This window comes from Phasianus colchicus, chromosome 1 (assembly GCF_987193195.1).
Source record: "Phasianus colchicus chromosome 1, bPhaCol1.hap1.1, whole genome shotgun sequence".
In the NCBI taxonomy this organism is placed as follows: domain Eukaryota; kingdom Metazoa; phylum Chordata; class Aves; order Galliformes; family Phasianidae; genus Phasianus; species Phasianus colchicus.
In genome coordinates, this window is record NC_143436.1 from 116,829,739 (window position 1) to 116,857,131 (window position 27,393).

Sequence of the window (27,393 nt, forward strand, 5' to 3'; positions counted from 1 at the left end):
GTGAATAGGGAATTAGAGTTATAGGCCATACATGCCAGAAGCATATGTCTTATGTGAACAGAAGGCAAGAGCTAAATTCCCTGCTCATCACTCTTGAAAGAGAGATGAGGATACACTCATGTATCCTCAAGGAAGATGACCTTCCTTCACTTATGGTTACAGTCCTGAGTAAAAGTGGCATAGTGCTTTGATAGCCCCGGAGAGCTGCTAGGTGCATTAGGTAAGATCAGTGCTGTTGGCTGTGCTGATGTTGTCAGCACTTACCTTGTCATGCCTGTGAAGAGACTAAGATAACTACTAAATTTTGTGTTACATGAAAATTCAGGTAGAACATAGCTGATTAATTCTAGATGGGTATTTTAAATAGAAGTGAATGGTCTTCTAAGTTTTATTTTCCTAGAAGTCAGTTATTATTGGAAAATTGTAGCCTGGATTGCCTTGTCGGGTAGAAATGCCTTAATTTTGCCCAGATTATAAGCATTAGTAAAATATTTATCGTCTATCCTCCCCAGAAGTTAGGACAGCAGAACGGTAGATCAAATTTCTCAGAAGGAAAATGCGACCACAAAATGAGTTCTCATAATGAGCTTGTGAGCAGTACCAGCCTATGAAGAGAGTCTTTCAGAGTGATGTGGAAATAATAAAAACAAGGATAATAACAACATGATGGTAATAATGATGATGATGATGATAATAACAACAGCATCAACAAAATCAAAAATCCCCCCACGCCTATGAATAAAGAAAGCATAGTTTGGTAAGGGAATACTTCATACTAATGGTTATGCATTATAACGATGGGTCCATGATGTTAGCGTGGTGAAAGATTTAGAATATGCTATCATCTGGCAAAAAAAGGTTCTCACTTCAGTGAAGAATCAGGTGAGGCATGGTGGGAGAGGTAGTGCCAGACTCTGTTTTGTGTCTTTTTTTAACCTCTGTTGGTTATTGTTTAGGGATTGATTGAATCAGTATATGTTGCCAGCCAGAATAAAGACCAAACAAACAAACAAAAAAAAATTACCAAGAAAATTAAAGCCTTTTTAATATTCTACAATTTACTCTTCTGTTGCTTGTAAAAGGCTTGGAGACTGGCATGACAGAGCTGATCTTAGTAAAAGGCTAAAGCATATAAACCTTCAGTTTCTCTGAACTTCAGCCTGCCCTGTCACCAATTAGAGGGAAGTTGCTGCCCAAGCTTGTGAGAAAGCAAAAAATTACAGAAAGTCTTATTTAATTCTTTACCTCGGGTACTAAGATAAGCTCTTTTAATAGTGTTGTTTGGGGTAGTTTTACCTTCTCACATTCTCAGGAGGAGTCATATTTTAACAGACTGGTTTTATGGAAGTATCTGCCTTTGTTCTTGACATCTTCATAAAAATCTTTAACATTCCTAGAACACTGTATGCATATGCCAATTTGAAGGAGTTTTCTTGCTTAGGTTAAGGAGTCCAGTGTCCCAGGGCCTTCAAAAAGAAGCAAATTTACTTGAAAATGTTATAAGCAAAATATAAAGGGAAGGGAAAGAACTGCCACACAGCATGAGGCTTCAGGTCCTGGTAATTTATTTACACCAAAATTGATGTTATCACATCCTGAAGAATATTTAAGAATTCAATAGTAGCAAATGTGAAGAATTTAGAGAGTACTTCTCCATATAGGAAGTATTTCAATGACATCTTAAACAATTATAGGAATGTTAACATAATTTTTTGAAATGTAACAGAACATTTGGGGGTTCTTTAGAAAGGCAAGCACTGAGTTATTTTAGAGTTTTCAACATATTTAACTCAACTCTATCTAATGTGACACTTTCTATTTGCAGTCTTACAGGAAAAAAAAGTCTTTAATTGCATTTGCTTTCAAAACTGAATTCGGTTTCATTCTACAAATGTTAATTAACATTTGTATTAAATGCTTGAAAATCTGAAAATAATAAATGCTGAAGGAGCTTGACTAAAAGCATATAACTTTTCAGTATTAGAAGAACGTTCTAAAGACTCGTGTACTGACCAGATCATCAGAAAAAAAAACATTTTCCTCTTCGAATGGTATTGGAAAGACTCAACAAATGTTACGTGTTAAAAGGAGTACCATTCATAATTTACCTTTAAAAATAATATGTGCAGTACTAGTACCATACATGAGGTCATCTCCATTACAACTATTTCAAAAGACCAAAATCCAAAGATGAAGAGAAGGAAACAACTGTCTACGATTTATAACTCTGTAAGCATTATACATTCTAAAAATTATTTTTTTCAAAGTTGATTTCCCTATCAATTAGGTTACGTAGCTGTGCTCATTTACTTCGGTAATCAATGAAGTTACTGTCTAGCTTAAAATCTGTGAGTTTTTGGTTGCTTAAGATAATGGAAAATTATTTTCTGTCTTTTTAGATATGGGATATCTACTTCCTGTTAAATGCAAAGAGTTGAAACATTTCTAATATGTCTCAAAAGTATGACATGCCTTGTTTTCGATGCATTTTTCTTTAAGAGATCCAGAAAGCTCAGTGTTTAAAAAAAGCATCACATTTACAAAAAAAATCTTCCTTATTTTTGCTCTCTTCATGTAGAATTTTAATATTTTGCTTATATTGAACTTTTACATCAGTTTATGCAAGTTTTTAAAAAAATCATTTTTTAATATTGAATTGCTGGGATTGTAGTCATCTTTTAATTCTTTTTATTTCTGATTGAAATTGCTTCTTTTTTTTTTTTTCTTTTTTTTTTTTTTCCCAGAATTTTCCTTTTGTAATTTTCACACTGTATCCTCACACTGCTTGATAGCAGTACAAATGTGACAATATCTTTTCTCAGGATAGATATCAGTAACATCACAAAAGTCATGGCATTTCATTCTTTACATAGAAGAGGTGGGATTTTTTTATTTTTTTATTTTTAATCTCCCAACCTTTGTCTCTCATATGTGTTCAAAAGACAGGCTTTTTTGACTTGTTTGGTAAACCTGTTTTAGTTTTTTGAACAGTTTCAAGGTAGTCGACAGGAATCATAGCTTACATAGAAGACTGTCAATTTGACAAGAAGTAAATGTAAACAATATACCTCTTTTTTATTTTTATCTGTGATGATAGAAACAGAAGAGCTATTCTAGCTCTGTTGAAACAAATTAGTCAAAATGAAACTAATTGGAAATAAATAGCAGCAGAAAAAGAAGAGTACCCATTATGTTGTCAAATTATTCCACCACTGACATTTTATCCAGAATGTGATGGGCAGTATTCAGTGTCCACAGTTACTTTAAAAAGTGTGGTAGAGCAGTGTATACTCACTTATGCCAGACCATAATTTTCTGTAGTAATTACAGAGCAAACAGGAAAAAAACAACCTCCTTTTCAGAGATTATAACTAATCCGCGATATCAGACAAATGCAGATTTTGGTGTACATTGTGTTCTCTTTTTCTAAAAGGGATGCAATACACAAAGAATGTATATTGGAACTGCATTTGTTTTCAGACAGTCCAGTTAAATACCCTGGAATACGTTTGGCCTACAGATTTAACTTTGGCTGTCCTCAGTATAAATTTAATACGGTTTTAGTTTTGCTTGAATTGGGAATAAAACAAGAACTGAGTGTTTTGCACAGCCCTGAAGCTCCTTTGAAAGTCCATCCTGAGTAAATACAAGCTTAGCCTATATGAGAGAGGTTCTAGGACTTTGCTGTGTGGTTGCACCAGCCTAGTGGTTTCATTTTATGTATTACTGCAGATAATCATGATGGTGACTGATATGTCTATGCAGATAATTCCAAGAATTTCCTTTTATTACTATCTTCAGGACTATAGGCATACTAAAATTGTAGTTCGAAGCTTTTTTGGTCTGTATTTAGTGGAGCACAATCTCTGTATGACTGTGTCAGTTTTCACGCTGCCAAAAAAGGAGAGAAGGGGAAATTGAGCATAAAAATTCTGCTTGTATTTCATTTTTCTCATCAGCAGGGCTGTTGCATACTAGGTGAGACAGTGAAGGGTGGGAGAGGTGTGTTGTGGATCCCTTGCTGTGTAATGGAAAGGGAGAGTAGACATTGAACTGTCTGATGTATGGTGAGGAAGCAGTGGCATCTGAGTAGAACTTAAAACCTGAAACAGAGTATTTAGAAAAGGTTTCATTATATTTTAATTAGACAGGAACCTGCGCATGGTAGATGAAACACCAGTGCCATGGAAATTTTTCCTGGCAGTGTCGAACTGTGTTTATGTCTGATTTATCTTTTTATGTGTTGAAATGAGTGCTGTGTTTGAAATGAAGGGTTGTGTTTTTAGAGAATATTAATTACATTTTCGGTATTATTATTCTCTCTGATTTATTGTATATTGATACTTGGCTTTCTTCACTGCAGCACTGCATTAGGGTGGCAACAGTAGTGGTTTTATCTGTTCGTGGGATAATTTTTCTCCACTCTATTTTATGTGAATCTTTTCATGCATGTGTTGAGCTCTGGAGTAAATATTCAGTGTTTTAGGTTCAAAATTGGCTGTGTTTCAGTCATGTCACAATACTGACTTTGAAGTGTGTTCATTTGTGTGTCACTGATTAAGCTTAGGGCACTTAGTGTCTCACAAATGCTAGGATCCACGTAACAAAGAGAATATGAACAAAGAAGCAGAGAGGTCTTCTATTTTACACCATGTGATTTCATGTGTTGGAAAGCTCAATATGGATTAACCAGCATCAGACTGACATCATCTTCTACAGCATTTATTGTAGAATAGAGTAGGTGCAAATGTGAGATGGAAGACAGAAGGGGGTTTAAGGGATGGGGAAATGTTAATCTCAGGTAGAAGCAAAAACCTTGAAGAATTAACTCTTGTTTGCAAGTATTTAGTGCAATATTCATGTACTGGGGAAAATTATTTTGAAAGCAATACTATATTTCTCTTTACAGTACACGGTAAGATGTGCAAATGTTATTTTCTTTTGAGTCTTAATTTTGTCTGTTGTGGAATTTCTAGTCAGCTGTCACTGAAAGAACATGAAAGCTGTATATTTCTCACTACATTATGAAAATTCTAATAAAAAAATAATATATATGTAACTTCCATTCCTATTATTAAATAAAAAACATGTTAATTTCACTCAGTTCAGATCTTTGTGCAAAATGTCCCTAATTTATACTTAAAACAGAACATAAGTGTATTTTAAAATGTTTACTATTATACTTTGAAATCACTTCTTGCTAATTTGAAAGTTTGGTGTGCTTTCAAAGGCAAAAGTTAAAATCAAAGCTATAATGTCCCCTGTTTTTTAGGTTTTTTTTTTGCTTGTTTCCCAGTTTACTTGCTTGTTGGTTCATCCCCTGAGCTAAGCTCGGTATTGCTGCCAGCGCTCTGTTTTCTGTAGCTATACAGCAGGTGAGCAAGTGAAGCTCAGGAATGGTCTCCCAGATGACTTCTGCTGAGGTGTGCACACAGCTGAATGATTTTGAAGGCATAGTCACAAGAAGTGCAGTGAAAGATTTACAGTCGTCTGTGGTCATAATTCCCAGTCTTGGAATACAGTTGTAGCCTAGCAGGTGGTCTCAGGTAAGAGCAACACATGCAATGACTGGGAGCCACTGTGCTTCTTACTATTGCACAATGTGATTGACAGTTTAGGCTTGCTGATGCAGCTTCATTAGTATTACAGAGGCACAGAATTGAACCTGGAGAGCAGTAAACAAAAGCTTAGCTTTTGAATGATGTTATTCTGACAGCTTGAATAATATTTAATGTCCAATAACAGAGGAAAAACATGTGCAGTTCATCCATTATAAAATGAATAAAGCCAACTGCAGTCTTCAAATTTTGAATTTTACATTACAGCTTTTGTGAAGAGTGGAGGTTATTTTGTCTGTTAAAGGAAATATATATATGTATGTTTATATATACGTATATGTACTGAAATATGTGTATGTGTGTGTATATATATATATATATAAACAGTGTGGAAAACTTTGCTTCAGTTAGCTTTGAACCTGATACTCACGTGTTCTTAGAATTCCTAAGTACATTTTTAATTTTCTTAGGTATTCTGATATTTAAGATCTCTCAGTCTTGCCCATACAGTTTATGCTGGATCTATTAAATCAAAAGCAAAGCAAATGGGAATACAGATTAACTAATGCAGGTATATTTGAAAAGCAAGTATTAGTCTAAACTCAGCAAAGGTAGTAGGCTGCTGACATTTAAAACAAACAAACAAAACATTAAAAAAAAAAAGAGGAAAAAAATCTAAATAGGAATGTATGGTGGCACCACAAAGTTGTATAATACCAAGAATTCTTAAATTCATTGTCCATATGGTTCATTAGGTAAGTACTGAATTTCACTCATTTCTAGGCTTAAACTGCTATACAGACCATTATGTTTTTGCATGAATAAGCACAAAAGTATATGAAAACTATAGTATATGAAAGCCAATGCATTTTAATAATGCTAATAGCGTCTCTGTTTATGTTCAGAGAAAGTAAAATATCATTTAATTAATTTAATGTCCCATTTCTAAATACAGTCACAGACGAGTTATATTTCTCCTGAATATTTTTTTTAAATATTTTGTAGGTAGAGTGGTTATTACAGATGTTATAATGTATGAACAGATATTTGATTAATAATTGTAAATTATTTTTTTGCCAGTATCTTTAATAATGAAATGCCTAGAAACAATATCAAGAGATACTTAAATAGATAAGAAGATGAATACTAAGATAAATAAAAAGATAAATATTAAAACACCTAATGACTTTGAATTAATAATTACATTCTTTAGACAGGTAGCAATGATTTGTTCAATTCTTTGGAAACTTTCGTATAAATTTAAAACTGTAGTGACTAGATTACTTATATATTCACTCATATAGTTAATCATATTAGTCATAATCCTGTAGTTTCTGTTTGTGGTACCTTCCATCATTTTAAATATTATTTTTAAATCTGATGTGAATCTTCATAATTGCATGAGGAAGCTTTAAGAAAGTAGCTAAAACATCAGACGTGTTGCTATTTTCTGCATACAGCAAAGAAAATCAAATAAAACGTACATTCTGAAAGATAATGAAATCACCCTAGCATGGGAACCATCTGGCACAACATTACTAAAAAATTATATTTTTCTGTCAACCAAATATTTGAACCTGTGCAGAAAAATAGTAATTATCTCCTGGTGGTTTGTCCACATGCGCCCTACTGCTGGTGTTACAGCAGATTCTGCATCCTGCCTGAGTGGTGGGACCAAACTGGTCAGGGGATTGACTGGGGCAGCTGGGGCACTCCATTTCTTCATAAATTCTAGCTCTACTTAGGGCCTCATGGCAATGAAGAGCCCTTAATCATTCCTTAATCTACTATCAATCACCCTAGTAAATACTTAAATATCTATATGTGTATACATTTTTGTTGTTGTTTTTTTCTTTAGGTTTCTCGCAAAGCTACATTTAGGTTTGTTACTATTTCATACTAAATCTCGATGAATCTTACTTCTCTTGAGATAGATCATTTATATCTCACAAAAAATTCTGCAGATTGTGTAACATTTAAAAAATGGAAAGCAAATGGTCCTCCACTTCATGAACACCATGATCTCTTCCCTTTTTCATTTTAGAAAACTTGCATGTGAAAGCTGATACCTGTTGTATACATGAATCATTTCATCAGAACTTGACAATCCAGTGAATGTATTCTGAAGAATCCATTTTCCAAATAATAAGATCCTGCATGTCCTTCTCACTACTCATCCACAGAAGTTGATTACTTCTTGTTATAAGATACTCATTTCTTAGGCGAAGCTGGTAGCTTCTAACTCCCACTCCATATAGCAAGGTATAAAGCATGCTTCGCAGTGCTGAAAAATTATTCAGTTGGTGCTTAGTGAAAACCACTTGACAGTTTTCAGTTCATTCTGTTTGATTCAACACTTCCAAAAGAACAGAGTGACCTTCATTAGTTTGATCATATGGAAACAGCCTTGTTACCAGAAGTGATTTTTAGATAAAAGAAAAGTAGGCTTACCCTAGTTAAATGAAGCAAAGTTGAACTGTCGACTTACAATAGCTGGAAATAATTGTACTCCAAAATTATCAAACAAGAAAATAAGATTATTTTATAGATTAAAAAGAAGAAAAAAAAAAAAGTGCATAAATCTGTTTAACTGCATTTTGCTCATCTTTCTTAGTTTTAGAAAAACAAAAGAAGTTAACATTTTTTCTCCCAGAACTTTCATGCCCTGGGAGGTCTTTCAGACACATTCTCATTGTTCTTCATCACTCCAAAAAGAAGACTGAGTGCTTCTGCATGGTTTCCCTTGTAAGACCTTTTTTTATCTGTGTTTAGAAACTAGAATATTGCACAGAAGCAGAGAGGATTAGCTCAATTCTTTCCTTTTTCTGGCATTACTCATTCACTTGTTCATTATGCAATTTAATTTGTATACATACTTCTTGTTATGCCTTACTTTTTTGGGGAAGTATAGGGTTTTTTGTTTGTTTTTAATCTGGCATTACACATTAACTTACCTAATCTTTCTACAAATACTTTAATAGATTTGTGGTGCATAAAAGCAACATCTAGGATCTTGATGGAATAAATGAGAGATTTCACATTAAGCTAGAAAGTCTAAGTTCCCAATCCATCATTAATTTTTGGTTTATTGGCTAAATCCTCTTATCACATAACTGACCAACCGAGAGATACAGAAAATGTTTTACAGAGTTAGTGTTTTTTTCATATTTAGCTAAGTGTTGCAATATATATATATATATTTAATGCCAGCATTTAAGAAGGAAGATTTTTATAAGTATCTGAAAAGAAGTTATAGGAAATACCTCCTTACAAGAAGAGTTAAGGACGAGATGAAGTCTAAATTGCCATCTGAGTAGGCTGTCTCCAACTGTTCTCTACTGTATACTCCTCCCTACCCAGTTCCACTCCATAATGATAGCCTACAGGCAGAAAGTTGGTAGGTGTTACAACTGTTCCTGTGACTCCTTCAGAACTTCAGCATTTAAAAAAGAAATGTTTTGAAATTATCCTGGTTGGACTCTGCATCTAGCATCAAAATATTCTCATTAGGCCAGTCACTCTAAGGATCACAGTTGTTCATAAGAACAGAGCCAGCATTGTTTTGTGTTGGGATATTGTATGATAGACTTTATTAAACTAATATCTCCTTGAGGACAACAACTCAGATCGGACATCTGATGTTCTGGAAGGCAGCAGAAGAGTAGGTAGAGTGCTTTCAAACAAGAAATAATTGACAAATGGAGATCTTTAAGTGCTTCTCAATAAAAAGGAATGGTAGTTTATTTACTTAGAAAAAAGTTAAGAAAAACCTTAAATCATGTTTGAAAAGTGGAATTTCCCATGGCTCAGTACTTGGGCAGTTTTGTTCAACATTTTTGTCAGCGATCTGGATCATCCAGTAATTTTGCAGACAATACCAACTTAGGCAGAATTGCTGTTCTGCGTGAAAGTTCTGCAGGGGGATGTGGATAAAGTGGGTTATTGGGCTGAATCCATTCACATGGCATTCAACAACCTAAATGCCCGTTGCTACACCTGGATCATAACAATTCCATGCAGTGATACAGTTTTGAGGCAGAGAGACTGGAATTCTGCATGGACCAAAAGGATTTGGGAGCATTCGTTGACAGCCAGTATGCTCAGGTAGTCAAGAAGGCCAATGGCATCCTGGTCTGTATAAGAAATAGCATAGCCAGCTGGACTGGGGATGGAATTGTCTTCTGGTAAACAGCAATAGTGAGACCACACCTCAAACACTGTGTTCAGTTTTGGGTTGCTTATTACAAGGACATTGAATTGTCTAAGTGTGTTCAGAAAAGGGTGACAAAGGAAGTTCAAGGGACTAGAAAACAGGAGTTGCGAGGAGTGACTGAGGGAACTGGATTTTTTTAATCTGGAGAAGAGGAGGGTGAGGGGGAACCTCAGTTGCTCTACAAATGCCTGAAAAGAGATTGCAGAGAGAATGGTTTTGATCTCTTTTCTCAGGTGACAAGTGATAGGACGCAAGGAGATGGCCTCAAGTTATGCCATGGGAGGTTTAACTTGGAAATTTTGAAGAATTTCTTTGCAGGTATTGTGATCAAGCACTGGAACTTGCTGCCCAGGGAAATGATGGAGTGATGGAGTCCCCATTCTCATTTAAGAGAAATGAGACTAAGTTACATGGTTTGTGATAGTACTTGATAGTTGATGGTTGAACTTTGTCCTGAATGTCAGGTTGATGATTGTGCTTGATCTTGAATGTCTTTTACAACCTAGATCATTCTACAATTCTAAGAACACGAACAAAATTTTTAAGATTGGAAAAATGTTGGTTTATACATCTGCAAAAGTCTCAAATAGACTAAACTTTAAGTGAAAAAAAAAAGGGTAGATCCGTTCAAAGCATATGAAATAAGATGAAATTCAAAATTCAGTATCTGGAAATTCAAAGAAAAGTGTATTCTGGGGCTGCAACTCAAGTAGAAGTAAGTCCAACCTGGTGGATTATTTTAGATACAAAGAGATGCTTAAAATGCATATTTGTCTTTGAAAGCCACTTTGGAAAGGACATAAACTCTGGGAAGATGTACAAGTGATTTTTTGGATAGCATATCAATTACTCGTACAGATGACTTTGAAGTAGTATTCTTCCTGGATAAGCAATATCAGTGTTGGGTGTGGGGCAATTCTTAGCATGTACTGCCCAAACACCTACAGTTTGGTGGGGTTTTTTGTTGTTTGTTTTGTTATTGTTTTTGTTTTTGTTTTTTAATGTTTTTGGCACTTCCTAATGTTATAGTTTCAAGTTTAGCTCCTTATACCATGTCTTGCTCTCTTCTGGCGCTGCCTCGTCCATGCAGTGTCATGTAATATGTTGTGCTAGTGGTCATATAACCGTATAGATAACGCAGGACTTCAAGCAGTTCTGTAGCAGCATTTTGTTGATGCAGCACGATTTCATCCACCACTTCCACTTTTCTTACCTGCTATACTTACACTGACAACCAAAGTTATTACAGTTGGTAAAGAATGTAAACTTTTTTCTTCCTCTTATTTTCATTCTGTTCAACAGTGACAGCCCATTCTGTAAGGCTACTCATTCCCCTCAGAATGAAGATCTCAAATAAACCTTTTTCTTTCTGTTCATAGATCTTTCCTATTCCTACAAAGGAGAGTGGAAAAAAAATAAAATTCAGGAAGTATAAAAAAATATAGAACTATTCAAAAATCATTTTCCAAAATCGGCTAGATTTCAAGCTGAGTGTATCTTCATCATGATCATTATTACAAGTTATAAGTAAATTGAAACACTCATAGATGCATATGAAAAGATTTTCATTTTTCAGCTAAAGTGCGTCAGTAGTTTCTTTTGGTAGCATGAATTATAACTGTCCATGATTCTACTACCCTATGATTGCATTCTGCAGGAGGTCAGATTGCATGACCATATTACTCCTGCCAGCCTTTAAATGCATGAAGATACAATGAAAGTATTACTTCTGTAGGAAAATGTCAATATATTGACAATAGTGTTTTTGAAAAGCACTCTCCTACAGATCAAAATGAGTTTAGAATTATGTGTTGGTCAAGGAAAACAGAAGTTTTCTACTTGGAAATTTTTTTTAATTGTTCCTTTTATTGGAGTCCATTCTGGATTTAATTTACTTATCTAACTGGTTTGGAAAGATTTCCTTTTTTCATTTTTGCATAGGCTAAATATAATGTACTGTAACATGAATGTTATTTATCCTGTGATTGACTTCTTCTCACATTCCTTTTCTGTTGTTTCTTTTGCTGTTGTATTAAAAACAACATAGTGAATTCTCAGGGAACAGATTTTTATTTGTCTTATCAGTACTTGGAACTCTTAACAGAGAAAGCAAAATTTATTTTTGTTTGTTGTTTCTCTGCTATATTTTACTAAAAAAAAAGTGTAACAAAATTTTGTAAATGTACAAAATTGAATCTTAAGTCAGTAGCCTCCTTCACCAAGATCGTTTTTTTTCCTCCATATCCTAAATCAATGATAACCAGATAGTGAAATGGTTGCTTTAAATGCTCCCTCCCCCCCCCCCCCCCCCCCTTTTTTTTGTTGTTGTTTTATTCTTTCTTCTAATGGCTTACTAAGACCGTTGGCAGTTCAACAAAATGTCTTTTGCCCACCTTAGTGATGTAGTCACTGTTGAACAGCTAGTTAATAGTACAGATGAAAAAAATAGTAACTGCCTTGAAATTACTTATTCATCTGCGGGACTTCAGTGTTGAACTGGGAGCAGCTGGAGCGGGCCTTGCTGGGACACTTTTCTTGTAAGCAAGTGCAAAACTTGTGTGAATCAAGTAAAATGAGGACTTCAGCTGGAGCACTGTGTTTAGGAAAAGCATGGTTTTGAAATAGCCTGATGTGGAAACGGTCCCCCAAGATTTAATTTGTATAACATATTATCTTGGACAGTTTATTAGCAAGATGTTTGTCAGACTTATGTAAGCATACTGTGAGTACTACTGTGCGTTTTACTGAGTGTACTAATGTTGGCAGCTATAAAAATAGTATACCATTCGTTTATTAACTATAAAAAACTAATGGGAGTTTGAATTTTGTAGTCATTTTGAATAATGGCGTATATTTCTGTTTGTTGCACGTATTTTTTTCATTTTGATACTCTATTTAGATTTGTTAGTTGTGAAATATGTTTTGTTTATAAATTCAAATAATGGCCACGTAGATTGATAGAACAAATTTAAATTATTTCCTTAAGTCGGTGAACAAAATGCTGTATTTTCTTTTTCAGATTGTCCCTTTGCAGATTGGTTGGTAAAGAAATGCTATGCTGAATAATTAAGAATCCTCTTGAGACAGTTTTGAATACTGACTCTTACAATAACGATACTGTGCTGTTCCCAAAATTAATTTAATAAATAAAGAGGAAGAAACGTGGATACAAAGATGTGCTATCCTAAAAAAGAGATTTAAAATTTGAAATGTTGAAGACAGCTTTTAGGTATAATAAATAAACTGATGTGCTTTAAACCTCAGAAAAACAGCCTTTTGACATAGTTACTAATAAGTCCTTGTACTTCAGTGATTTTAATAGTGCACGTGGAACCAAATCATTTCTGTCTATCTATTTTGTAGTCATCAGAGTATGTGGGTGCAATGATCCCTACTATAAAATATAAAAATAATTGTCTGAGCCCAGTAGTATTCTTTTGTGATATAAGCTACAATAAGAACAATTACATTACTCTTTCTGGCCAAATCTTACATTTTAGCCAGATTATCAGTGACATAGAATGATGGCATCAAGTGCACCCTCAGCAGGTTTGTGGGTTGGAATACATTGTGGGTTCCAATACATTGGAAGGAAGGGAAGCCATCCAAAAGGGCCTGGACAGGCTGGAGAAGTAGGCCCATGTGAACCTAATGAGGTTCAACAAGGCCAAGTGCAACGTTTTGCACTTGGGCCAGGGCAATCCCAGGTGTTTATTCAGACTGGGTGAAGAACCCCTTGAGAGCAGCCCTGTGGAGAAGGACTTGGGGGTCCTGGTAGACGAGAAGCTGGACATGAGCCAGCAGTGTGAGCTTGCAGCTCAGAAAGCAAATGGTATCCTGGGCTCAATTAGAAGAGGGGTGGCCAGCAGGGACGGGGAGGTGATTGTCTCTCCTTTGCTCAGTTTTTGTGTGGCTCCATGTGGAATACTGGGTCCAGACCTGGGGCCCCCTGTACAAGAAGGACGGAGAGGTCTTAGAGTGCGTCCAGGAGAGGGCCACTAAGATGGTCAGAGGGCTGGGGCACCTCTCCTATGAAGAAAGGTTGAAGGAACTGGGCTTGTTCAGCTTGGAGAAGAAGGCTCTGGGGAGACCTCACTGTGGCCTTCCAGTACTTGAAGGGAGAGTATAAACAGGAGGGGGAACAGCTGTTTTACGAGGATGGATAGTGATAGGACAAGGGGGAATGGCTTTAAACTAAGACAAAGGAGGTTTAGGTTAGATATTAGGAGGAAGTTTTTCACACACAGAGTGGTGACACACTGGAATAGGTTGCCCAAGGAGGTTGTGGATGCCCCATCCCTGGAGGCATTCAAGGCCAGGCTGGATGTGGCTCTAGGCAGCCTGGTCTGGTGGTTGGTGACCCTGCCTGTGGCTGGGGGGTAAAACTAGATGATCGTTGTGGTCCTTTTCAACCCAGGTCATTCTATGATTGAATGTTCTTATTTAGGTTTCAGAATATTTTCTAATCTTTGCAGTAGCCTTTTGTCTGTTGGAATGTTTTTGTTTTACTTAATTTTTGGATATTTATTGAATATTATGTACTGAAAATGTTAAACTTAGGTAGATTGTAGCGATCAAATTATTTTCTTTATTTCTCTAAGATTTCAGCAAATTCTTTTCTGGAGCAACAGTGTCACATGCCTTCAAGTCTTTTATGTTTCTGTTTTTGGAACTCTTATTTCTAGGGTTGTTACCATGGTTCCAGATAACTGAATGCTAAAACAAAACAAAATACTCTTAAATATTTTCTTTTATATCAACTTATTCCTGTCAGCATCCAGTCAGACAAAGAATTTCATAATTTCCAATTCCAGCATAACAGCTCCAGCAACCTTTTGAATAGCACTTCTCTGATCCTTTTGATCTGCAGTCAGTAAGTCTGGCTGATGGTGAGCTGTTTGAAAGTTGCTGGGATCAGTTCTAAGACAACATATACTCAGACTGTGTTTTCTGAAGTTTTTCATTTGGTATAAATCTGCAGTTGCTATTTCCTTCTGTGTAAAAAATCCCACTAGAGTGTATATACAGGAGCAATATATATGGATCCTGAATAGACAATGATTCAAATCAGAGGTTTTCAGTAAATTTTGGAAGTGAATGATAATATTTTCAGCTTTAGTGTTTTGTTTCTTTTTTTTTAATTACTCAAAAACCAACTGAAGGTCTGCATTCCAATGAGGGCATTATTTAGTAAATATGAACTTAAAATAGTGAAGGGATTTTCATGTTACAGTAAATTAAAGAATGGTGTCATAGACCTTTCTCTAATAAATCTCTGCACATTTGGTCTTCTGCAGTACTTCACTATTTGGTATAATCTAGCTCAGAATGACCAGATTAACTCTGTGGACATTATGGTATGTTTATTACCAACTGCAATACTTTGTTAAATGTTTTAGTTATTCACTGGTTCGAGAAAAGGAAGTTATAACTTGATTTTGTTCAGATTACCTAGTAAATTCCTGAATTATTTTTTTCAAATATCTAATAAAGCAAAATTACATTGCTTTATAAAGCTGTTTTATATATGATTATCTATAATTATGCCTGTGTGTGTGTGTGTGTGTGTATATATATATATATATATATAAAACCCACTATGTTAAATATCCTTATCAGATTTTTTTTTTCCCCCTTTTTGAGGGAGATAACCTAAGTGGTTCACAAGGAGATGTGTTTTGGAAATGAGAGTTGGAGCAAGTTTATTCAATCACTTGGGTAAATCTGCTCCTGAGATGTCCTGAATATATTTTTCATAACACAGCCTGATTCCCCTTATGAGTGGAAGAATTTTTCGTTATGGAATCTCAGGACCGTTGTACATGATGAAAAACTCAGACTTGCTGAGAGAAGTATGGTCCCTGAGAAAAGACAGCTGGTATATGTTACTTGGATACAAATCTCACGGGACATTATATCCATCTAGAAATGTTTTGATTTTGTGTTGGTAAGAAACCCAAGTATTTCTTATTTTGAGATGTTCTTTTAATGAATGAATATGGTTATAGACCCAGTTTTCTTTTGAGGGAGTTCTGCAACAATTTTCATCCAACTCTTAAAAAAAAAAAAACCTGAACAAAACTAACAATGAAGCAAAAATATATGTGATTTTTGTAGTTCTCTCATGAACAACTACAATAAGCAAGCTATTATGATTTTTTGTGCTCTGTTGATCAGAATCTCCATGTTGTCAGGAATCACAAGTTGACAGTGTGTAACGGGGAAGGAGCTGGAGTAACTATCTGAAAGAAATTGTTGTTTTTTATAGCCTTTATGTCTGTGAAACTGAGGCATTCTTTTCCCCCTAGATGTTCAGCACAGCCCTTGAGTCACAAGCTCTAGCCATGACATTGAGATTTTATTTAAGCAGTTTGAGAACATCTCGAGGGTGTTATAGACCCTTTCTTTAGACCACAATTTGTTTGTTTTTTTAAGGTATAGGCTAAAACTTACAGCAAAAATCCACCATCCACCATCCAGGCTATTCTTGGTGTGTTCTGATTGTGCTGCATTTTTCCCATTCTGTTTCCTCGTTTTGTTTTGCATTTCCTTTGACCTGAACAGGCTGCCACCTGTGCTTACTCACAGACTTTTTCCCCAGGCTTGAGTAGGGGATACTGATCATTTCTCTTCTCTTTCCCTGAACATCAGCTGAGTCCCTGCAGAGATCTTTATCCCTTCTTCCAGAAGAAATGAAGAGCACCAATAGGTGGAGGTCTGCTTTCCCTGCTGAAGCATTTCTCATCCCTTTAGTCTTTAGCTTCCGCTCCTCTGGATTCAGCTGTGCAATTGAGATGCATTGTTGGATCTATGATGCTGTGTTGGTTCAATGATTTCATTTGCTTTCAAGTATTCTAGGAATCTCTGTTCCCTTCCCTAAAAGATCTATGAATTTTTAGTGTAGTGAAGCAGTCTTAAAGAAAAGTAGTTCAGCTGACTAAACTCAAGAAATTTATGTAGTTTTTAAAAAGGAACTATTTCTTCCTGTAGAACAAAGTGTTTGTGCTTTTTTTTTTTTTTTTTTTTTTTGGTCACATTTTGTCTTGTTGGAAGACTAGGTCTCCTCATGCTTTACCTAGCAGATTTACTGTGCTACTAGTGATTATTGTGTTCACCACAATCACATTTCTTTAAAATAGTGCTTTAGACAGCCCTTGCAGCCTGCTAACATTTGCCTTAATGAATTAGGAAAGTGTAACCATTAATTATATCTTGCAACAAATCTTTAAACAAAATTACTGGAGCCCCTAAAGGACTTGCTCTTCAAAATTATTAAGTCTTGAGTTCGTTTGGTAAAAATTGAAGATGATTGCTGTTCTTACTTCTCAAATGTGATTGTGTTTTTTATTGCTGTTTGAGTCGTAAGCCAGGCATTTCTGTCTTCATATGCATCAAAACACAGAATATTCACCATAGTATCATTCAGTGTGGCCCACAACAGTTTATCTTCTCTTCTTTTTAAACTGAACTTACTTGCAGTTACAGCTGAAAAGTACAAGAGTTCTCTAATATGGTAACTTCTAGAAACATTTACTCCATTTTAAAAAGAAAAAAGGCTTTTAAGTTACTCAACTTTTTTTTTTTTCTTTATGTCTCACCAGTTGAAAAAATACAGAACCAGTGGGATGATGTGCACGGATACCTCCAAAGCCGAATACAACAGCTTCATGAGATGCTAAAGGATTCAACACAGTGGCTGGAAGCTAAACAAGAAGCTGAACAGGTTCTTGAACAAGCAAAAGCAAAGCTTGAATCGTGGAAAGAAATTTCCTATACTGTGGAAGCTCTGAAAAAGCAGAACACTGAGCTTAAGGTCAGTACTAAGAAATAGGAATTTAAGATAATAATCGAAATGTTGATAGATGATTGAAAATACTTCTGCTTGCATTAGTTAGATTGTTAAAGCAAATGTCCTCTAAATATTAAACACTGCATCTCTAAGTTAAGTCCTTTATTCCCTCCCATTTTCAACAAAAATTTAGTAAGAAATTAATTTTCAAGTGTATGTCACATACTTCTTGAATGAAATTGGTCCAGTAAATCATAGGAAATAGCTGATTGCAGAAAAAAAATCTCTTCTTCTGCAGCAGTATTTCTCATCTGTCTTGTACACTAGCCTTATCTGAGGCCCTGGAACTGCAGACTAGAGACCCTGTAATATTGGTATTTCTGTCTGCATTGACAGGGAAGTTGTGTAGGTTGCCTGGAGGTAGTTGAAAGTAGGAAAGAAAAGGAAAAACTGCAACAAGCTATTTTAAAATCAAGTGTTATTTTATTTGCAACAAGATAATCTCACTAAATTCAACCTTGGCAGGTTATTAATTACAAATAATCTGAAATAACTAATTTTATGCCTTTGGCAAATATATTGTCACAATTTAGTGTTAAAATGTGAGCTTCAGTTAACTAATTAGCTGAACTATACCTCAAGCAATGCAGATAAACCCTAACTGTTGCATCAGCTTCAAAGTTTCTTTTTAACAAAATAGTCATACTTTGGTGACATTTCTCATGAATAAATTTTGGGAACAGCTATTTCAGATTAATAATATCTCATTTTCTGCTTGGGGAAAAACAAGATTGAAACCAATCAGTTGAATAGCCTTTTAACCTGGGTTCTGCCTTCATGTTAATGGAACATTACCTTTCAGTTATTCAGGAGAATAGTTTCACAAATATTTTCTGATATGTTCTACTCTTCTGACCTGGTATTATTTTTATTATTTTAACTCCTAGCACTCAGTCATTTGGCTAAAGTTTGTGGACTTCATCAGTCTTATTTGCCTTATTCCTTTAGCACTGTTATACCACTGTGAAGTATAGTGGAGTGAGGTCCACATCACCTGGTTTTGCTGCTGTGTGTATGGTTGGTTGGTATTTAGCTATCTCAATCATCAGATAGTCATTATATTTCTGATATTTAGACGTAGATTAAAAATCAGCTATTTTTTCTTGTTTCTTTGCCTGTAGGAAACATTAAAACTTTCATCATCATTTTGCTTTTGGACTGGGAAGTGTTTTTCTTCTTTAAGATTATACCATAAAGGTCATTGCTTGTGATAGTTGGATTATGGTGAAGAATGACAATTACTCACTAATGTATAGGAAAGAATTAGAGATTATGTGTACTACTGTCGTTCAGCACAGAGAACTCACTGTCTTTCAGCAGAGATAGTGTTCAGGCCTCTGCCCAGCTTTTTGTTTAAGAAAAAAAGAAAAGGAAAAAAAAAAAAAAGCTTTGAAAAAGTCGATGTCCAACCTCAACAGAGAGACAATTATTAAAAAAAAATACAGCTGTTTTCTGCAAACCATCTTACATCTTGCTTTGTCTTGAGTGTCTTATGTCTTAAACACAAATTACACAACTAAATAATTGAAAATGTTATTTTAGAGATTGATTTCTTGTGTACCTTTTCTTAACAAGCATATATGATATTTAGAAGAGGTTCATTTAAGTGTGGATGCCTAATGAAAAATCATGGAGTTTTTTTTTTTTTTAAAGGCATAGTGAAGCAGAGAAAAAAAGATGCTGTTTTTCTTCTCCATCTCTTGGTGGAGAAAGTATACTTGTATACTCATTCATAGAATGTATCTCTGCATGAACAGGGTTTTTGAAAGGTTATTCTGTGAATTCTTTTCACTTCTGTAAAAGAGAAGCAGCAATTAGGATTTCAATACCTTATGCCATTCTTGTCCCAGTGTGAATTCAATATTACACCCTGTGTCCAGTTCTAGATATTAGACTGTAATTATAATGTAGCTGTTAAAGGTGGTCAGGCTCATGGCTAGTCTTAACTTAATTTGCTTTGCCCTCATGATGATATGAACATCCACAGGCTCTACTGTTCCAGGCATATGTTCTTTGTTTTATTTTCTCCCATAAGTCTGGAAAGTATTCACCTCTGTCTTAGAGAATCTTTTTTAATCCTTTTTTTCTTTTCACAAGACTTCATAGAGGAATTATCTTTGTCTGCCAGTAATTCCTATTGTGTCAATTCCCTCATGAAAGCTTCTCCAATGTGACAGCATCAGCTGTTGTGTTCATGCTCAAGATAAGGGGTCATGAATTCTAAGCAAAACTGAAATCTTATTTGAATTTAACAGCTTTATATTTCTTCTGTCTACCAGTATCAAAACGGAAGGACCCAGAAATATATCAAGTCCTCAGAATAAATGCTTTCCAGGCTTCCGTGCCAAACATATATATTTTGATGTCCCCTGAATAAGTAAATATGCTATGTTTTGGCTTGCTGTTCCGATGAAAACAAAGCTGTCATTTTATTAATTTCTATTGAGAGAAAGAGAAGATGTCAATGTGAATCTTAAGTGAATTCTTCGGAATATTCATTTTGTCAGCTTTGTATCTCTGCACAATTTAATGTGAGAAAGTAGTCACGAAGTGTTCTGGCTTTTGTTGGACGTTATAGGTCTGCCTAGAGACAGCTTAGTCATTGCACAAGTTCTCCTCTGCTCTAGGTGAACTCTGAGTCAGTGTTTGTGTTAATGCTTTCCTGTAGTGCATCCTTATACATGAGTAAAGTCGGCAACACCTGTCCTTTGATTATTTATTTTTTACAATTCCAGCATAAAACTAAAATCTGTAACTAGCTTATATTTGCCCAGTGATGGTTTTTAATGGAATTTGAATAGAATTACTGATGTTTAAAAGACAAGGAACTACAGACAGTGTAGCTGCTAATTAAAACTATGATTCCTTTGAGATAGAAATTAGCTCAGAGCTAATTTGCTAAGGACTAATGCTTTTTTTTTTTCCATTTTCTTTCTTAGTTTGATATCCAAGAATGCCATGAATTCAATTATTAAAAAGAAAATCATTACAGTTATGTAAGACAGAATTTAATAAGAGTCCAATAGGACAGGCAGTTAAAACATTTACCTCAATGCATTGTTCTCAGGTGTGTGCACAAAGAGTAGAGTTGAAACAAGGTGTACGCTCATCAAAGTTGGTGAAAAATTACATACCAATTTCCAGTGAAGTAGAAAATCCAAATTGTTTGTGTTACAAAGCTCTATATCCATAATTTCCTTCCTGAGTTATGATCTGGTGTTGTAACATCAGGAAGTTAATGGATTAGTGTTGAAGTTAATGGTGAGAATCAATGCTTTTGGAAATAGTCATGTAATGGATCTTTCTGTATTTTTATTGTAAAACTGGGTTTAGAATGTTTTGTAAGGCTGTAAACATTACATGGAACTAGACAAAACATATTTTCAAAGTAAAAATTACTGTCCATTAGTTTACAACACAGCAAAAAAATGCTGAGGCAACTTTTCTTTGTAAAGCAGCGAACGGTCAATCTGATGAAATGCCTCTGGTTGTAAAGAAGTAGTAGTGTGCATATATAACATGAGGTGGAGAGAAAGGTAGTGTATGATAAAGATTAATAGATGTAACTACAGAATGGATACTTGTTATAAAAGACCTACAAACCTGAAATGATAACTTCTGTAAACATTATTTAATTTTGTTTTTATAGATTTTATTATGTGTAAATAAATATTAACAATTGCATATTTACATAATTCTGTCAGGGAAGGAGTTAAAAAGCTATTTCTAGAGCACCTTCTGCCTTTATCCTTTCCAAAGGAGTGCTGGTAGTTTTCGATACACTTACCAGTGCTCCTGACTACAGCTCCGTACTTTACATGAGAGAATAACTTACTAAAATTATTTAAGCAGCTTTATCTTAGCTGCATTTAGCATGTTCAGGTGGTTCTCAAAGGGTTTGTAGGCTCTTCCTGATGTCAGATTGATAAAAACAAAATCTCTTGCTCAGAATACATAATCAGGTTGCTGTCTTGGTGTTTGAGGTTATCTGGTGCACAGTAAGTGTTCTGCTCTGACATGAAGGAATAACACAAGAAAGAGAGGAAATAGATGTTTTCAGATTCACGTTCTGGAGGAGACCTAAAGATGATGAAGGCAAGGACTTTGAAGGGGAAAAAAATTACAATAATAAAACTTTCAGAACTCCTGCTATATGCTTTTCAAAGGTGAAATCAGTTTCAGTACCAATCTTAACCAAAATCAACCTACAGACTTTCTGAGATGAAAGAATATGTATGCAAAATATTCAGAAAGTACTATTTTTTATTTAGTGTTCGGACTGTTTAATCAAAGACAGCATGTTTAAGTTCAGCTTTGTGTGGAGAATTCATTATCAGAACCAAAACATGAGGAGTACAACTTTGTACATGAAATGAGAATAACAGTTGTTCTTTGTAAAGACTTCCTAACTTTCATTATTAAAGCACACCAATAAAGAGAGTCAGGTGTTATTGTTTGTGGTTTTGGGGGTAGATAGCCTCTAGTGTTTACATGCAACTTAATGCTTCTATTGGCAAATTCAGCCATCTCCTTTCATTTGCACTGTCCCATTGATTGCTTAGTTGTAGTTTTTGCCTAGTACAAAAGTACAAGTAGAACATTGATTCTCTTTTCCCTTTCATTTTGTTGTTACACATTATGGATTGAATACCTGGCTTCAGTGCATTTATATGGAAATTTTCTCTGAGGTAAAAGGCTAACAGTAAAAATACACAAAATCTGGTTTCTGGCTGAAAGTGTATTCCAGATTTCCTGGCTTGCTGCTGCAGTGATGCAGCTGGCCCAGGTGAAGGAACCAGGGCAGAAAGGAGAGGATGAACAGGAGAGGGAAGAGAGAAAGAAAGGAAGGAATGCTTAAAATCTGAAAAGTTTTTTATTATTAAAAATCATGAATTAGCATTCTAAAGATACTGTTAGGCTTTCCAGTAGAATTTTGCTTTACTGCAGATTTTGTGTTGTTCCAGTAGATGGCACTAATTACATAAACAATACACTAAGACAATACATTAAAAAGAAAGAAACATGAAAGCATTGGCATTATTTATTAAACCTTTAGTATTATTTCACATTATAAAGAAGAAAATTTGATGGAGCATATTATTTCATTATATTTTCCATCTCTGTGTTCTTCAGTTTCACAAGTAGAAGAATTAATAATGCATCCATATATTAATGTCCAAAAAAAGAACAGTCAGCATGCTAACCATGAGCTGCCATGTTTTATTTGACATACAGTATTTCTGATGCTTAATCCCCTCAGAGATTAGCAATAGTCCTGCAGTCTTAGACCTAAAAAAAACCCATAATAATAATAAAAAAAAATAAAAGAAAAAGTATCTAACCTTAGCTGTCAGTCCTGAGGAAGTCCTTGTTTTATTTTTTATATTGGTGGTATTGGTATATATTGCCCATCTCCTATTCTAATGATCATAGTATGTGTGTAATTCTTTTAAAATAATCTAAGGTTTATTCTTTTTTTTTTTTTTCCCCAGCAATTTTCAAAAGAAATACGACAATGGCAAATGAATATCGAAGTGGTGAATGATGTGGCACTTAAGCTGCTCCGCGATTATTCAGCAGATGACACCAGAAAAGTAGAACTGATGACAGATAACATTAATGCAACATGGGCTACAATCAATAAGAGGTAGGACATAAATTCTGTTATTAGGTGTGTTGTTAAAATTCAGTAACATCCCTTGTCCTGCTTTAGTTGGAGATTATAGGCAATAAAAGTTTTGAGAATAACATGGATGCAGTTAGAAAGGTAAAGAATGATGACAGTTCTTCTATCATATTTTGTAGACGTGTGTCTTTGGAATGCCAGTTAATTGTCTCACATAACATTTGCCTCCTTACAATTCTCCTCTTCTATGAGCAGTTGCCAGGTAACTTCAGTTGATGGGTTATATATTTTAACCATTTAAAATAAAGTGTACCATATTTCAGTGTACTATCTTTGCATCACAGTTACTACAGTGATATTGTTAGAGTCATAAACTGAGTCTGAAAATTACAGTATATCCTATTGAAGCGGGCTCAAAATAGAAATGTTGTCCTGCAGCTTTGAAGCAAATCTATAGTCAAGGAAGTTTTTATTAGATCCTTGATCACATTCTTGATTACATTTCATAGTCTTTGCAGTGTTTCGTGTAGATAGCAATTCCTTACTGAAAGCAATTTTTGGAGCTTGTCACCAAATCGTGGATCATCCAATATGCAATCTATAAAATCTGAGTACTCCTCAGATAAAAATGACTTCCTTTGTAGTAGTAAAAGGGGGTTATATAATTGTACACTGGATAAGATACACAAAAATTGAAGTTGTTTTAATCAGTTTAGTATCTTGGATTAAGTTTTACAGCTTATAACTGAAACTAAAACTGTGTTAATTTTTAAGATGCTTTAATTAAAGTTTATTAGCAAAGCCAGAAAAGTTGTTTTGTTAAACATACAATAAGTTCAGACGATCTTGCATAATGGAAGTTACTTAAATCATTGATGACTAAAAAAATTTATTCACACCTTTTTTTTTAATGAGGTCAGTATATATATATGAGTGAGTCACTTTAGCAACATTTTTTTCTGAAGCAGGCTTGCAACTGATTTGAAAACCTGTTTAAATGAGAATCAGATAATCCTGATGTTTACTAGAAGAAGGCCGCTTAATATTAATAAAAAAATAAATAAAAAAGAACCTAAACTGGGAAATTAGTGTGAGCATTTAGTGAATATTTGCTTGTATTTATGTATGTTGTAATTGTACAATATATATATTACATGTCTTGTATGGCTAAATGGCAGTAGCCATTTTAGCCTTATTGGTGGTAGCTATATTTTAAAAATAAAGTATTTTATTATCTGCAGCCTAAGAAACTGGCTGGACGGTTTCATACATGAGAAGGGCTGGATATCTCATGCTCAAAACTACTCCCTATGAGTAGGTAAATGAGTTGGTCAGAATGGTTAGATGTCAGAACTGAAAGGAATTGTTTTTGCCTGTGTGTAGAACTACAGCTGCTGTTTGGTGAGATAACTTTGTAGTTCTCAAGGCCAGCTCTAGCTGTAGCTGCAGTGGTCACTCAGGTAGCAATTATAGCTAGGAAGGCATCTGTAAGTCTGTTGATGGTTCAAGCACAGATGCAAGTCTGTCTCATGCTGCTTTAATGTGCTCATTGCCATTGTTGGATGCAATCAGCTGAGTATTCTAGGCTAACAAAGCTTAGTAATTCTTCAAGAGACTCCTTGCAAGTTTTTGCAAAACCCAGAGTTGTTCACAGCTTGTGTTTGATGAATTACTGGAGTAAACATTTCATGGCTTAAAAAAGAGTTTCTTAGATGACTGAGTTGGCATTTCTCATTAAGAAGTACAAGAGAGTGGGATTAAGCTTATAGATGTAACTGTAAAACTAGATTTTGTAGGTTTGGGTTACTATTAAGAGTTTTGTATATTATGTTCCCAAGATTTCCCTGGATTTGGGAACTTGACAGATGTAGTCTGCAAACATTAGTTGATAAGCTTTTCTGAGAGCTGTGTCACATTCGTCTTTCATGAAAAGCTGTTAAACATGGACAGAGATGTCTAAAGATGTTTTGTTAAGCAACTCTGTGGAAAGAGAAGATGGACTCTGTGGATCTTCAGATGACTTAAATGCCAACTTAATAGTTGTATTTTGAACTGTTGTCGTGTTTTGTTTTTCTTCCCTTTCACTTCAGCTTCAGATTGTTTTGATGTTTTTGGGTTTTTTTTTGTTTTTTGTTTTTTTTTTTTTAAATTTATAAGGTAATATTTACTCTGAGTAGAAAAAGGAGACTTGAACTGTTTATCACAGGCTACAAGAAAAGCTAGCTCTCCATTTAGCTGATTATCCAACAATTTCAATATATCACTGAGTACTACTTTCACCTAGACCACAAGTAGGTAATGCTCTGGTCATTCAGTGACCTGGTAGTGATGTAGAAATATATTCCAAATAGTCTTGGCCTTGTCTCTGATACTTTTAGAAGTAAATTTCAGTGCTTTTTCATGTGCTGACTTTTGTTTCATCCCTTTATATCCTTAATTCAAATGACCTAATTATTTTGTGCATATTTTCTTTTGAAAAGAAAATAATTGATGTGTATGACACTGTTTTCATATGGTTTACCTCTAACTAGCCGTTAATATCAAAATTGAGTGTTGGTATGAAAAGCCTCCTTCCCTTGTACCAGATCAGTAAAACAACAGGCAGGCAAGCTGCAGCAGTATTGCTCTTTGCCTATTGGCAATAGTTCAGCCAAAGCAGGTTTTTCAGTCATTAAGGCAACATCTGCCAGCTTGTGTTTTGTTTTGCTTAAATAGATTTGCATCTGATTGCTGTATGTTTACCCTTAGACTTACTGTTCTGTTTTATAACATTGAAATATAACAAATAGGATTCTAACTTCTTTATTAGCTGAGTTCATGAGTGTTTGATTGTGGCTTCACTGTTGTTTCAATTAAAACTCTTTTTTTTAATTTTTGTTTTTGTTGTTGATAGTGCGGAGAGACATTAAAGGCACATGAGCCGATCAATTGGCCAAAAGCTAAAATGGCTTGTAAACAGGACTCCTCTTCTCTTTAAAAGCATTAGCCTGCCAAGAAATGATTGTATTTTTAAAGCACAAACAATTAAGGAGAAATCAAGCTATATTGCTTGTATTAACAAAAATAAATATGACATTTGAACTAAAACGTTCTCAAGAGAAAAAAAGCACAACGAAGGAAACAGCTATTATTCATTTTCTACATGTGAAAATTTGGATTATGGTAATTTTATGTTGCTTCTTTCATTTGCAAGCATGCATTTTATGTGAATTATTGTATAAAATATGAAAACATGCTTAAAATTGCTCCATTCTTGGGAATCCACCAAATGTGCATAAATTTCACTAACTTTAATATTAAGCTAAAAATGTGCTTAGATCATTCTTAAATGGAGCATATATTACGATGGTAATTGCATACATACTCTGAGAATTGCTTAGGTTTCCAACCCAGCACTGTGTAACGGGCACCTTCAAATATTTGTCTCTTCCACAAGTTCCCATGCTCAATGTCAAAGGAACTTCTGGCTGCCTGCCACATGTTTACCAGCTTTTACTGCTCAAGATGCTTTTCTGGCTCCTGGGATAAGACAGGATGCACATGTCAGTCAAACTATAAAAAGTAGTTTTTTTCCCTACTACAGGGCATGAGCACTGAAAATCATATATACATGTATATATACATATATATATGTGTGTATATAAATATATGATATATAGAGAGACAGCTTGGTCATTCAGCTGGAGAACTATGCAGTGTACCTGCACTATTTTGGGAAGACATCTCTAAAGAGGTTATTGTTTGTTCTTTTAGGCTTGGATTGCTGATAAGAAAGAATTATTATACTTTTATTTAAAAAAAAAAAAAAAAAACCAAAAACCTAACATATCCTTCTTTTGGATTCTCTAAGCCAGCTCTGTATTTTTCTTTCCATTCTTTCTCTGTTTTGAGGGTTGATCTGCATTCCTAAAATCAGTATAATTCCATGGACATGATCAGCTATTAAATTTCTTTCTGCAGACACGCATTATTTGAGTGCAGTGAAACAACTGAATTAAACGTGTTACTGACCACGGGAACCTTGCTTGTACTTCTGTGCCTGCAGTTGTTCTGGCTATGGAGCTGTGTTAGTGTGAATGTGAGCAAGAAATCTATACAAACATAAGACCTAGGATAACCAGAATACTGGTCAAGTGTCCCATGTAAA

General features: G+C 34.8%; 1 protein-coding gene across 12 annotated transcripts in view; it reads left to right on the top strand.

Annotated features, from left to right (window-relative positions):
• DMD (dystrophin) overlaps positions 1-27,393 on the top strand; it is a 1,153,352-nt gene that overhangs the window by 874,513 nt on the left and 251,446 nt on the right. For all 12 annotated transcript variants that reach the window (XM_090124095.1, XM_090124041.1, XM_031599265.2 and 9 more), the window contains 2 exons: positions 17,373-17,584; positions 23,113-23,267. In XM_090124095.1, the coding sequence (XP_089980221.1) occupies positions 17,373-17,584; positions 23,113-23,267 (367 nt within the window). The remainder of the gene's footprint in view (positions 1-17,372; positions 17,585-23,112; positions 23,268-27,393) is intronic.